Source organism: Belonocnema kinseyi, chromosome 5 (genome assembly GCF_010883055.1).
Source record: "Belonocnema kinseyi isolate 2016_QV_RU_SX_M_011 chromosome 5, B_treatae_v1, whole genome shotgun sequence".
NCBI classification, from domain to species: Eukaryota; Metazoa; Arthropoda; class Insecta; order Hymenoptera; family Cynipidae; genus Belonocnema; species Belonocnema kinseyi.
The window spans coordinates 26381518-26395623 of record NC_046661.1 but is presented as its reverse complement, the minus strand read 5'-3'; the positions used below and the strand labels follow the sequence as shown (position 1 = coordinate 26395623).

General features: G+C 30.5%; 1 protein-coding gene across 1 annotated transcript in view; it reads left to right on the top strand.

The window, feature by feature from the left end:
* The first annotated feature begins 4031 nt into the window (after window positions 1-4031).
* Window positions 4032-14106, top strand: part of LOC117173074 — a 36862-nt gene continuing 26787 nt past the window's right edge. Inside the window, exons 1-3 of the mRNA XM_033361457.1 lie at window positions 4032-4323; window positions 4624-4733; window positions 7348-7564. Coding sequence (XP_033217348.1) covers window positions 4147-4323; window positions 4624-4733; window positions 7348-7432 — 372 coding nt within the window. The 5' untranslated portion in view covers window positions 4032-4146 and the 3' untranslated portion in view covers window positions 7433-7564. The remainder of the gene's footprint in view (window positions 4324-4623; window positions 4734-7347; window positions 7565-14106) is intronic.

The following is a 14106-nucleotide window of genomic DNA, read 5'->3' as shown; positions in this document are numbered from 1 at the left end:
AAATCAATCTTAGGTAATCCATAAGTGTTTGCAGCCTATCTAACTGATAAACGAAGTTAGACTCCTTATACGTATTTCATATCAGTTTTTAAATTTTTTTATTAATTTCAAATGCCATTATTCACATTTTGACTTTTCATGGTTTCAAATTGAAATTTTAACGTTCGCATTTTAAATTCCTCAATTTCAAACATAAAACTTGTGTTATTTACATGTTTTTTCAAGTAACAGAGACAACAGTCTTTCCCGGCTTTCCTGAGTTTCCCCTTTTCTCTCTAAATACACGATATTTGAAAAAACAATATTTTTATTATGTGTGAAATTCACTAAAATTAGTAATTGTATGTAAATTATGTGTTATAATTAATTTGACGTTTGCAAAGTTAAACTTTAAATTTAACTAAAATCATTTTTATAATTAAATTCAATTTCTTTGTTGAAGTAATAATCTAGAGTAAAACATACGAGTATACCTCTAACTGCATCTTTGGAAATAATAAAATGCATCTGTATAATATTCCATCACTGAAAGAAATTCCTTATAAGTAAATAAAGTACCAAAGAAAAATCGATATACTGCATCACACAGATATAATTGTATATAAGTGCAACAAGTTCGTGCTAGAAATATTTTCCATTAAAAATAAACACTCATAAAATACTTGGAAGGTAACACATTTTGTTTTAATATGTTGAAAATGTAAAAAGTGGAGAGAGAAGTTTTTATTAAAAATAAAATTAAAAGAGTTTAAAAAATATGTAGTATTTAAAAAAATGGTCTTACAAGTGAAAACTTTTAAATGAAATATGCGAAGCCAAATTATTAAAAATCAGCGCACTGCAACATGATCAACTGCAAATTTAAATGTTCTCACTTCAACAATTTTAAGTCTAAGATTACAAACTGAGTCACTTGAATCTTAAATCTGTGTATAGAAGTGTTGTTATATCTGATTTTTTTTTTCATTTTACGATTATCAAATTTACAAATGTTTAAGGTGAATGTCCCAGTAATTGTAACGGTCCCAGTAATCGTGAAACTTGGTTATAATTTGAAGATATTGTTAAAAAAATGTATAAAATGTAACATTTGATGATAAAAATAACTTACTTTTAGTATATTCTATATAGAATAAAATTTACATTCATTGAAATTGAATAAAAAGAATAAAAGCTGGCATCACGATTACCGGGACGTTTACCTTATTTGACTATTTTCAAACTCGATTATTTCCAATTGTAATACAATTTTAAAGCTAAAATAATTTTTCAAAGTATCTATATAAAATAAAGTATTTTTAATATTAGAAATATTTCAAGGGCTTATACTTGGATTACTTTTAATTTGGGTTGTGCAGAATTTTTGGATAAACGCTCGGAAACGCATGCCTTCACTCAAGCATGCGCGTTTGCACATGATTGGCGTTTGAACTTGTGAAATGGGAAGAGGAACAAATGATGATTCTATGACTAGTTAAATCATAAAAATGATTATAATATTAAATTATAATTATTATAATATAAAATAATATTAGAAATATATAACAAGTTTTCAATTACTCATAAAAAAGGTCTTCTTCTGAAGAAGAAGAAGAAATGCGAGAAATATCTGTAAAATAAATCTGAAAAATTCGTTCAAGATTAAAGAAAAATTAGTAAAAGGAGTAGAATTCCCTTATTCACTAATTTTGAAGGGAATATACGTGAATATAAAACCACATATTTAATTGGGAAAATATTTCTTTATTAGTAAAATATGTAATGTACACATACATACACATGAACATGTTTTATAATATTGAATTACTTATCCAACTATTATGAGAATCGTCGACTCCCAACCATTTCATATATTATTTAATTTTACGCTTTTTACTATTTTTTCTGTTAGATAAAGGTTAGAGAATTCAAATTTTTAAAGATCTTGCTCATGTGTAAAAACTTGCTGAGTGAATTGAAAAAGATGGAACGTACGAACGAATGGACTGATTCCATACCTCTCTGTCCTTCTATTTCCAACTATGCTTTCTATACCTGCTCTTTCTAATCGCATTTTCCTTTTTTGTGGCCATTCCGCAATTCCTCTAAGCTCCAAAAATTCCTCTTCGACATCCCTACTACCCGGTAATAAGCTTAGAATAGAGAAAAATTCATATTTTTAGATTTCAGCGCAAAAGTGAAGATTATTCTATTATTTTGAATGCGTGATTTTTCCATCTGTCTAAAATATCACAATAAGAATAAGAAACCTCCTAAACTTATTCACTTCTATTTCCATAGCGACGCCCACACAGTTTTCTATTCTCCCAAAGAGAACGTATTTTTAATATATTTAATTGCTTCTAATTGTACCGGTAACACACCTCACAGAGATATTTTTTATTCCTCAGAAGTAGTCATATTTTGATTTTATTTAATTCCTTCTAAAAAGTTCATAAAATATGTGTAATAAGTTGTTTTAATTCCTTCATGAGGAATGTAAATTCTTAAATTTTAATTCTCACCAATTCAACTCTGCCTCTCTAGACTTAAAATTATTTAAATTCACACATTTGCATAGATTTCTTTGTTTCATTTTTAAGACGTTTAAATAAATGATTAAAATATAAATAAATATAAATTTGAATATTTTTCGAATTTTTAAGTTACCCTACCAAAGAAATCTCTGAGTTTTCTTTATCGAAATAGCTTGGTTATTAACTAGTTAATTAAAAAAAATCTACTTCTAAATTTTAATGCTAAAGCTTAACAAAGGACCCTTGAGTGTCGGCTACTCTATTGAGATAGCCTCTCTGCTTATTATTTATGATCGTATTCTTATTTCAATTTCGGAAAGGATATTTTAAAGCCTTCAGACCATTTAAACGAGCTTCCTGGACCTTTAAAAATATCTACCTGAGTGCCTGTGGAAAATTTCTCTGAGCTTCTTTGTCATAAAGAATTTTTAGTATATACTCAAAGATTCTTTTTGGTAGGGTATAAAAAGATTTAATAATAAAAAATAGGTAAATAAATACTTTCGTTAAATTCTATTAAGTCGATTGAGAGGAATAGGATTTGCACTTTTCTGTTCTCGTTGGGGGATTTTTAGACGGAGGAAAAATCGGGTATTCATAGGAATAAAAATTCTTAATTTTTTTGAATTCAACGCTTGTTACCGGGGCGGATACAAAGATCGTTTTCCACGTCTGCCAAATAGATTACGAGGCTCATGACACGATAATATGCTCCGATACTGATCTAGCCGTTATAATGCTTTCTAACATGAGTACCTTAAGTAACGCTAATTGTATGAAACTTTAGGCCATAAATTGATTGCAGCGATGCCGGCTTTTCATGCCCTGACGGTTTGCGATTATAACCCGTCATTTTTCAAGAAAGGAAAAATTCGGCCGTATAAAATTTTACATAACTCAGAAATATATATCGATAGGTTTATCAAACTAAGCAACGCACCAGACGACGAGTTGGAGAGTACGTTTGATATTACAGAAGAATATATTTGTCGTATGTATGCCGTATGTACCCGTAAAGACCCTATTGGGTCTCCATTCGGTTCCTTTTAAAAAAAACTCAGAAAAACAGCAAAATCAACTTTTAAATTGCTGAAATTCGGATTCTACGTTAAAATTCCCTATAGAAGGTGACGGAATAATCGCAATAGTTTTTTTTCAACGGTAAAAAGTTAAAATAATAGCAGACGTATAACGCCTATTGACTGCTACACTTCAAACGTATTATCTGTAAGTAGTAGTCAACAGGCGTTATAGATATTATATATTTTTTAAACTTTTTACCGCTGCAAAAAAAAGTATTGCGATGACTCCGTGAGTTTCCAATAGAAAATTTAACGTAGAATCCAAATTTCAACAGTTTAAAAGTTGAGCTGGCTGTTTTTTTGAGTTTTTAAAAAAGGAACCGAATGGGGTCTTTACGGGTACTTTGTAGAGGCTCCATTTGGTTCCTTTGTTCTGCCAGGGTGGATTAAAAAAAATCAACAAAGTCAACGAAGCACGAGTTGCAAAATTTTTGAAGGCGTACAATGTTTTACGAAACGATAACATGTTTCGTTTACCAAAGAATAATATCGACGGATCAGCTCTGTCTCCCTAAAAAATTGAGCTACACCAACATTTGCTGCGGGCAATGTATATATCAAATATTTGGGCACACACTCATCTTCAAGTTCCAACAGCATTATATCCGACTGATTTTGGCTGGAATGAGAACAAGGGAAAATTTCATTTTAAATGGTTTCAGGGTGATCAGCTACCCTCTGCCCTAGAAGATATAACCATCGATGATGACCAAAAACTATTGCAGGTTAAAATAATAATATTTCTCTCTAATTTCATTTTTTTTCATTATTTCAGTGTAAATATTTTTTTTTCTATTTTTATCTTTATAATTTTAATTTAAAAATAAAACCGAATAATATTTATAACAATTTTGTGTAGCAAGTAAACTTTTTTATAATTAATAATCTGATTTGTGTTAAAATTTTGTTGTTGCTTGTTATAAGTTTTTATATAATTATCATCTATGTCTTTCAATATATTATTATTATTATTATTATTATTGTTATATATGTTTACAGATGATGATGATGTAGATATTTTACAGATGGACATCAATTGCAGCGTAGCGAAAGCAATAATGAAGAAGGCGATGCATCCGAAGAAGGCGAAATCTAACAAAGTTGTTGATATATTATTTTACTACTTGCGCACCATGTACGTTTATTTTTATTTTTAGTATGTTTTTTGTAAATGAATACTAAAAAAGTTTTAAATAATTAGTAGTAAACCTATTATTTATTGTGTTCCTTTCTAGCAGGAAATTTAAATGTTCTTTATATCATACAATAACTGCATAGACGCGCTATGTTTATTGAGAAAAGCATTACGATAACATCTGATACCAGAAAAGCTTAAATTTGAAAATACAATAGTTATCTGAATAAGTTAAACGAAAAAAATATTTAGCTTTATATTTAGTTAGGGAAAAGTGTCCAGCTGTTGCAGTCAAAGATACAATGCGCCCGAGCGCATACCGATGCACAACATCTTTCATTGCATCAGCTGGGCACTTTCGCTCCACTAAATACAAAGCTGAATGTTTTTTTCGTTTAAGTTATTCACTTAAATATTAGTTTACCAAATTCCAGATTTTGCGTTATCAGATTACCCAGCGTATATTTTTTACATCTTTACTTGAAAAGCTGGGGCGTAATCCCCCACTCTTAATTCGGCTGGATACGTTTTTTCACTTCTTTTTAACATAAGCAACATGTTAAAAAAGTTTCGGCTTTTGCGGTATTAGTTTTAAAAAACTATTCTTATACGTGTTTGGGAGGTTGCCACAGCTACACCCCCGGAAGTGCGCCAGTTGGAGGTCCATTCACTTGCTAGTAATACCAAATAAAGCTTCGAAAAAATTTTCAGCTTTTGTGGTTTTGGTCACTAAAAAAGGTCGCTGGCTCCCAGGCTATTACCACAATTGAAAAAAGTAAGGGGTTACCTTTGTTTTAATTTTTCGTGAAAAAATTTCTTGTCATTTAAAAATCCGAAAATCTTTAGACAGTTTTTTATTTGACAGCATTTTCAAACTTAAAACTTGTATTTTAATTTATCGACAATTTTAATATTCTATTATTGGTTTAAAATGAATCTTTTTAGTTAAAAATTCAACAATTTGATTGACAATTAATGTATTTTGTTGCAAAATCGTCTTTTTTTGTATAAAATTAACCTTCTTAATTGAACATTTTTCTTGTTGGTTGAAAACATTAAGTGAATTTATTTTGTGACCAAAAAATAGAAGTTGTTCAAAATTCAGTAAGAAAACCTGTCTAGTAATGAAGGGCTGTCTCGAGGTCCTTCCTTGTAGACTTGATCAGATTTCTCAATCATATTTATCTTTGTGTAATAGAATTTTTTTGAATTTAAACAATTTATTCCGTTCACTTAAACTATTTCTAATTCAGCCTGCTTTATTTATTCAGCTTGAATTCATATAAATTTGATAGCATTTTCTAAATTGATTCTTATATTACTGAAATAAATGGCCTTAAGATAGTAAAAACATTTTAGTACAAGTTTATCCATAAAAAACCATGTGGTTAAAGTAATAGTGAAAGTTTCTCCCTTTTCTAATACCATTGTTCTTTCTCGAACTTTAAATAAAAAGAGTATTTGATCTGCTGCATTAAAGAATTGGATAACCAACATTTTGCTTGAAAATAGGTTTATTTCCTAAAAAAATTTTTAAAAATCAAATACGCATTTTCATGAAAGAATTTTCCCGAAATATTATTTTTTAATAAAACAATTGAAAAAAGTACATACAAAATTTAAACATCTTGCCATTTTCATGATTTAGTGCCAGAAAAAAAATTTTTCAGATTTTTAGCAGTTGCTATTTTTAAGAAAAAATCGCGTAGACTATTTACTAATAAAAAATCATCCAGATCAAATAGTGTGATAATATTGCTTCAAATTTTTAGAAAACATTTGTCTAGCATTAATAACAACGAGAATTGACTTAACTTTTTTTCATTAATCCTTGACACATGATTGAAGTTTTCACTCTCGTGAATGATGGTATTTTCTGATTGAAATTCAATATTTTGTTATTGTTTGAAGTAGTACATTTTTTTTTAATTGGGTACTTATTTAAAGAATGATTTATTTTCAAAATTTCTAAAAATCGAGCCAGAGATATCCACTTTTTTCAAATTGTTATCCTATGCTACTTTTGTTGAATAATTACACAATTTTCATACCTTTGTTCTAAAATTTTATAAATTTCTATTTGCTTAAACAAATTTCATTTGCTCAATCACTTATTTTTCGATAACAAACAACATGAAATAAAATAGAACATATACAATTATTTTTCTGACTGTATAAAATAATTCTTCAACTAAATAAATGAAATAAAATAATTGTATTTTTTCTATTCTATTTCATTTTTTTTAGTTTAAGTAATTACATAATGTTTTTAGAAAAATGTAAAAAGTCATGATAAATATTCAAATTGTCTATTAGTATTCATTTGTATGAAAAAGACGAAGGAAATTGCTAAAAAGTACAAATAATACATAAAAATGTATTTTAAAAATTTTTGGGTCACATTTGGGGAACTACAGGGAGGGTAAGGATAGGCTGGAAAAAAAATTATGGAACATGATTTCATTTTTTCGAAAATTCAAATTTTTCCCATGTTCATTAAATAGGATTTTGAAGTGCCCGGTGGAAAGTGCTAATCTTCCAATTACGAAAAAAAGAAATACGGATTTTATTACTCTGGAAATTGAAACTTTTTTTGTATGCTATTATTTTTCAGGGGGTTTAACCGCACGAAGGAGCTGGAACCTATGCGGGATCTGATAACGATGAACGAACTGGAGAAGTGGAACGAAATAGAATGAATCCGAGCAGTAAAAGACATGAAGACTATAAAGGAGCTGGAGACGCGGAAGAAAATATTATTAATCCAAGAACACTTGCGTCTTTCTCTGACGATACCGTTTTTCTTCAAAAAGATGAAGATCTTAAAGATGGTAAGTTATGCAATATAAGTTTGATGTAGGAGAGAGCGCTATAAACTGGATAGGTTCATGAACCGAATAATGTTGCTTCACAACAATTTCAAAAATAAAGATTTTCAAATATTTGAAAAAAGGTGCAGCTTTTATCAGCTTTAAAGATGTGAAAACATTTGATTAAATGTGTATAGAGTGCCGCCGAGGGTGGTCTAAAAATGCATGGCAAAATTTGTTTTCACTCTAGAAGGCAAGACACCCCCCCCCCAAGTTTAGATTTCTGGTGAAAGAAAATCGGTAATTTTTCTTTTTTACAAATTCAAATATTAGCACGTGCTACCGGGCACTTCAAAATCCCATTTCATTAATATGGGGAAATTTCGAATTTCCAAAAAATTGAACTCATTTTTCATGGTTTCATCGAAACGTGCCATACTTTTTGGATTTTGAAGCCGGGTATCTACGAAATAAAACCATACTAATAACTTTTATTTCCAAGCCACCCTCACCCTCCCCACAAGCCCCAAATATGATACAAAAATAAAAAACTACATTTTTTACATATTATTGTTACTTTTTAGCAATTTCCGCCATCTTATTTATACGAATAATCCTAATCGACAATTTGAATATTTACAATGACTTTTTAAACAATTTTAAATCGTTTAAACAAATGTAAATTATTTAAACAATCATTTATTCCCAAAAAATGTAAAAAATAATCGTATTTTCTGATTGAAATGAAATATTTTGTCATTGTTTGAAGTAGTAAATTTGTCTGCAAACATAATGTTATTATTTAAACAATTATTTATTGTTTATTTTTAAATTTTCTAAAAATTGAGCCAGAGATGTCTACTTTTTTAAATTGGTATCCTATGCAACATTTTGTTGAATAATTACGTAATTTTGATACATTTCTTCTAATGTTTTACAAATTTATATTTGCTTAAACCATTTTTATTTGCTCAATCTTTTATTTTTCAATAACTAAACAGATGAAATAAAATAGAACACATATAATTATTCACGATTTTAAAAGTATTTCTGTGAAAGTAATTATTTAAACAAATTATTATTATTGTTTAAACAATTAAAAATGGGCTAATTTATTTTTTATGTATACTATGCAGTCAGAAACACAATTTCATGTGTTCTATTTTATTTTATTTTTTTAATTATAAAAGAACTGCTTGAGCAAATATAGAATGTTTAAACAAACAGAAATTTATAAAGAATAAAAATTAATGTATCAAAATGGCGCATTTATTAAACAAAGCGTAACATAAGATATTATTTGGAAAAGAAAGTTGATATATCTGGCTCAATTTTGAGATATTTTGAAAGTAGACAATAAATAATTATTTAAGTAATTCCACAATGTCTTTAGAAAAACGTACTACTCTAAATAATGGTGAAAAATTACATTTCAATCAGAAAATACGATCATCTTAAAATATCTTTGGAATAAATAATTCTTTAAATAATTTACATGTGTTTAAACAATTGAAAATTCTTTAAAAAGTTATGGGGAATATTTAAATTGTCCATTAGTAATTATTTGTATGAAAAAAATGACGGAAATTGCTAAAAAATAACAATAATACGTAAAAATATACTTCTTTTTATTTTTGTGTCTTATTTGGGGCGTTGCAGGGAGGGTGAGGTGAGTTGGAAATCAAAGATATTAGTATTGTTTTATTTCGTAGACACATTGCACATTCCTAGACAAATTGCGAATTTTCTTTCTCCGAAAATGGGAACGGGGGGGGGGGGGGGGGGGGGGGTCTTGCTCTGTAGCTCAAAAATAATTTGTTGGACCACCCTACTGCCCCCTAATCAAATTTCTATTTAGTAGAAAATTATACTTACTTTTTCCAAAACTTAACACGAAACGCCACACCTGGATCTGAGAGATTTATGCACACATTCATCTCACTGCCGTTCGAAGTGTATGTCTTACCGAAGCCGCTATCAGAACTCAGCGTCAGGATTCAAAGATTCCAAGGATCTTAAAGATTTTAAAATAGGCGTGTAGACTAGATTTAAAAGATTCACTAGAACACCCGCGCGCTTGGCTCGCGGAGTCCTAGTTCACTTTTAGATACAGGTCATTCAGTTTAGCTTATTTCAAACTTCGCAATGCAATTACTAATACATTCGGACTTTTAGATGATTTTCATGTATTTATATTCTTTTCAGAGATTTTTGGTGATTGCATAAAAACATTTCTCCCGTTTATGAATTTTGTTTTCAAATTTTATTTTTATCGTCATTTTTATTTTTTATTTAGCGTGTATACAGACATATAATATATATTTTCGGAGGTTTTTAAATACAGATTTTGGAAAAAATATATAAAACTTTGTTAATAATACAAAATAAGATTCAATCAAACATTCTTTTTTGTAATTCAGACGCTGCATTTCTGACAGCGAATTCAGCTATTTGGTTCGAAAATTTAAACATCCCGCCCGTGATTCCTTTTACCGATTTTGGTTTCAAAAAATCATGAAAAAATTAAAAGAATGATGAAACTCACTTTTATTTCAAATTCTTAGAGCACTTTCAGGCCAGCCGAAATGGTATGTTTGAAATTTTGGCTGGATATGGAAGAAAATTTTCTTCAATCTCTCTTATTTATATTTGACACGCTCAGAGAAAAAGCCTCGTGTAAAGCCTAAAATGCGTGAACATGAACCGAGCTCATCCGTCTTCACGAATGACGATCTAATCAGCTGCTCCTCAAATTTATTCTGGTTTTAAAATCCTGAGTTACCATAGAATCATTACATTTGTTGCGAAGAGGAAAATATTTTCACCATATAATTGAATTTTTTACTAAAATAATAAAATTTTAACGAAAAGTGGAACGTTTAATCTTTATCTAAACAAATCATATTATATGAACAGAAAAGAAATTTTACTAAAAAGGTGGATTTTAATTAAGGAAATTGATTCTTAATTAAAGTAGATGAACTTTAAACAAGAAGAATAAATTTTTACTAAAAAAAGATACATTTTTAACTGAGAAAGGTTAATTTTCATACAAAAAGACAACAAATTTTTTAATTAAAAAAATACATTTTTAACCGATAATGATACAATTAAATTTTTTAATTCCAAAAATTAATTTTTTAACAAAATATTAGAATTTTCAAAAAGATAAAATAAATTATTTTCAACCAAAACAGATGCTTTTTGAAACACGAAAAATAATTTAATAAAAAAACATGAACTTTTAATAACTGAAAGCAGTCCATTTTTTAGCAAAAAAAAAAAATTAACACAATAGTTCAATCGTTAACGAAAAAATACATAAATTTTCAACTAGAAAAGATCAATTTTAAATCAAAAATGATAAAGTTAAAATTTAAGTATTAACAAATGTATTTTCAACCAAAAAGAATCCAATTTTCTATAAAGGTGTTCAATAATCAACCAAAAGAATGAATTTTTTACGAAAATAGATGAATTTTAAACTGAAATAATAAATGGTAAAAAAATCCATAAAATTGTTAAATTTTTAACTGAAAAATTAATAATAAAACTAAAAAAACAAGTACTTCCGTTTCCGGCATGAAAGTGTAAAGTAGTGGGAATTGTTGATGCTGAGTTTTTCTGATATTGTGGGGAAATTTGAGGTGAGTGGATTGTTGGAAGTGTGTAAAAGGGTGTGAATTTGAGAAATTAATTAAGGGATTGTGAGATTAGAAAGGGGAGGTAGATATTTTGGAGGATTGAGACAAATTTGTGTAGAAGTTTGTTTGGAAGAAACAGATCTAGAGCAGAAAGTGTTCAATACGCCGAAAGAAGAGATAAAGGAAAGGAAGTCAAGGGGGGAGTATAAAAAATCTATAGAAAAGGAAAGATTAAGAGCAAAAAGCGTAGATTAAATCGAGGCTTTTAGCAAAAGAAGAGAGGGAGAGGGAAAGCAGTGAAGAGAAGGAAGATAACCGGGCGAGCGTGAAATATCAAAAGATGTTTAGATCGCCGACGGAAAAGCAGAGTTGGTAGGGAAGAGTGATAATAGTAAGGGGGCTGGCGGAAGCGGGGATGAAAGTGTAGTTACGATGAAAGAGGAAAGACTGAAGGAAATTCGCGAAGTGATGATAGAGGTAATGGGGATTTATGAAGAAAAGCAGGAGAAAAGGGGAGAGGAATTAAAGAATGAAAATAGGCGGGAAATGGCTGAAGTTAAGAAGGAAATGAAAAAATGGGATGAAATCAGGGAAAAGTTAGAAAACAGGATGCAGTCATTAGAAGAAAACCGAGAAAAGCAGGAAGAAGATAATAATAAAAAGGTAGAGTAGATGCAAGGTTGGATGAAGAAACTTGAAAGCTCGAACCGGAATTGTGGTGGGGGAGAGAGTGGGAATAAGGAGATGGAAAGACTGAGAAAAATAGAACTAAGAACAGAAAAGAAAGAGAGGGAAGAAAGAAAAATAAACATAGTGATAAAGGGTATAAGATTAGAGGGGAAAGAGCTGACGAAAGGGGTGGACGAAGTACTAGAAAGGATTGGTGCTAAGGTAGAGATAGTGGAAACGCGAAATGTAGGAAGGGAAGTGCGAAGAGGGGAGATAATGGTACTGGTGAAATTAAAGAAATGAGAACATAAGAGGGAGATGATGACAAAGTATAGGTTATTATATGGAAGTCCAGAGAGAATAGAGGATGATTTGACATGGGTAGAAAGGAAGATGCAATATAAATCGAGGAAAGTAGCAGAAGAAGAAAGAAAAAAGGGAAAGAGAACATGGGTTAAGTATGGGTGAATACAGATAGACGGAGTGTGGTGGGATTGGGATGAAGAAAGAGAACGTATAGTAAGAAATGAGGACAGGGAAACTAGGAGAGGAAAGCACAGGAGATAGGAAAATAAGAAATAGTAGGAAGGAAAAAAGATGAGAAACGAAAGTAGGGAAAAATGGAAGATTTTTTACTGGAATATAGCAGGATTGGAGAAAAAGGATAGGGAGTTTATGAGACATTTGACACAATGGGGTGTAGTCATAATGATGGAGACGTGGCTAAATGAAAAGGGATGGGAAAGAGTAAGGGGATGGTTACCAAGAGGTTACAAATGGCAAGTGCAAAATGCAAAGGGGAAGAATAAAAAGGTCAAAGCAATGGGAGGAATGGTGATGGGATTAAGGAATGAATATATAACAGGGAAAGATAAGGAAAACAGGAAAGAACAAAAAGAAGGATTAATAGTAGAAGAGGTAATGATGGGAGGAGAGAAGTGGAAGTTAGTGGGGGTTTATGTAAACGGTGGTATGCAGGAGAAAGCAGAGGAGATGAAAGAAATGATTGAAGAAAATAAAGAAGAGAGTAGGCTGATAATATGTGGGGATTTCAATGCGGGGAACGGTAATTGATTATGTGATAGTGGATGATGAGGTAAGATAGAAGGTTAAGAAACTAGAGGTAGGTGAATATATTGATTCGGATCACTTTCCCTTAATAGTGGCATTATAGGGACAAAAAAGCAAGAGCAATATGAATAAAAGAGGAGAAAATGTAAAAAGTGTAGGAAAAGGGGATTGGTCAAGGGAAAGAAAAGAACAGTTTAGAGAAAAAGTCAGAAATATCAAAATGGGAGAGGGAAATGTGGACGAGGAGATGGAAAAAATGATAGGAGAAATAAAAATAGGATTAGAGTGCACAAACAAAAATGAGGTTAGTAAAGGTGGAAATAGAAGTGAATGGGATGAGGACTGAAAAGAGAAAAAAAGGAGCTCAGAAAGGAATGAAGAAAGTGGCGAAAAGAACAAAGTAATGGGAAAGAATATAGGAAAAAAAGAAAGAGTATACTGAGTTGTGTTAACAAAAGAAAGAGGAAGATAATAAAAGGTTTGAGGAAGATGCGGAAAAGGCTAGGACGGAAGAAGAGGTATGGACGGTAGTAAACAAAGATAGAAAAAGAAGAAAAAGAGTAAACTAAGTTATTGAAATGGTAGAATGGGAGAAATATTTTTTGGATTTGCAAGGAGGAGTAGAGAGAAAAGTTATAAAGGGAGGAAAATATGGCAGAGAAAGGGATGAGGCAGAGGACATATAAAGGGAAGAAATAGTTGAGGTTTTAGGAATAATGAAGGATGGAAAGGCACCTAGTGTAGATGAGATTCCAAATGAAGTATGGAAATATGGAGGGGAGGAACTAGAGCAATGGGCATGGATAATGTATAATAGAGTATGGAGAGGAGAGGGGTGGCCAGAGTTATGGAAAGAAGGAGTAGTTATACCAATAGTAAAGAAAGGAAAACGAGAGGAGGTTAAAGCTTATAGGGGGTGACGTTGATGCCAACACTGTATAAAGTATATGTAACTATTTTGTCGGAGAGATTGAAGACAGAAGTTGAAGAAACAAAGATCGAGTCACCGAATCAGACAGGGTTTAGAGAAGGAATGGAGGTAATGGACGATATCTATTTTCTGAACTATCTAATAAATACCAGGTGTATACATATGAAACCGGTATTGCCATCTAGCGGCCAGCAGGTACACTTGTAGGCACTTTCGGAACTTACCATTTGTGCTAATTGGCGTATTGT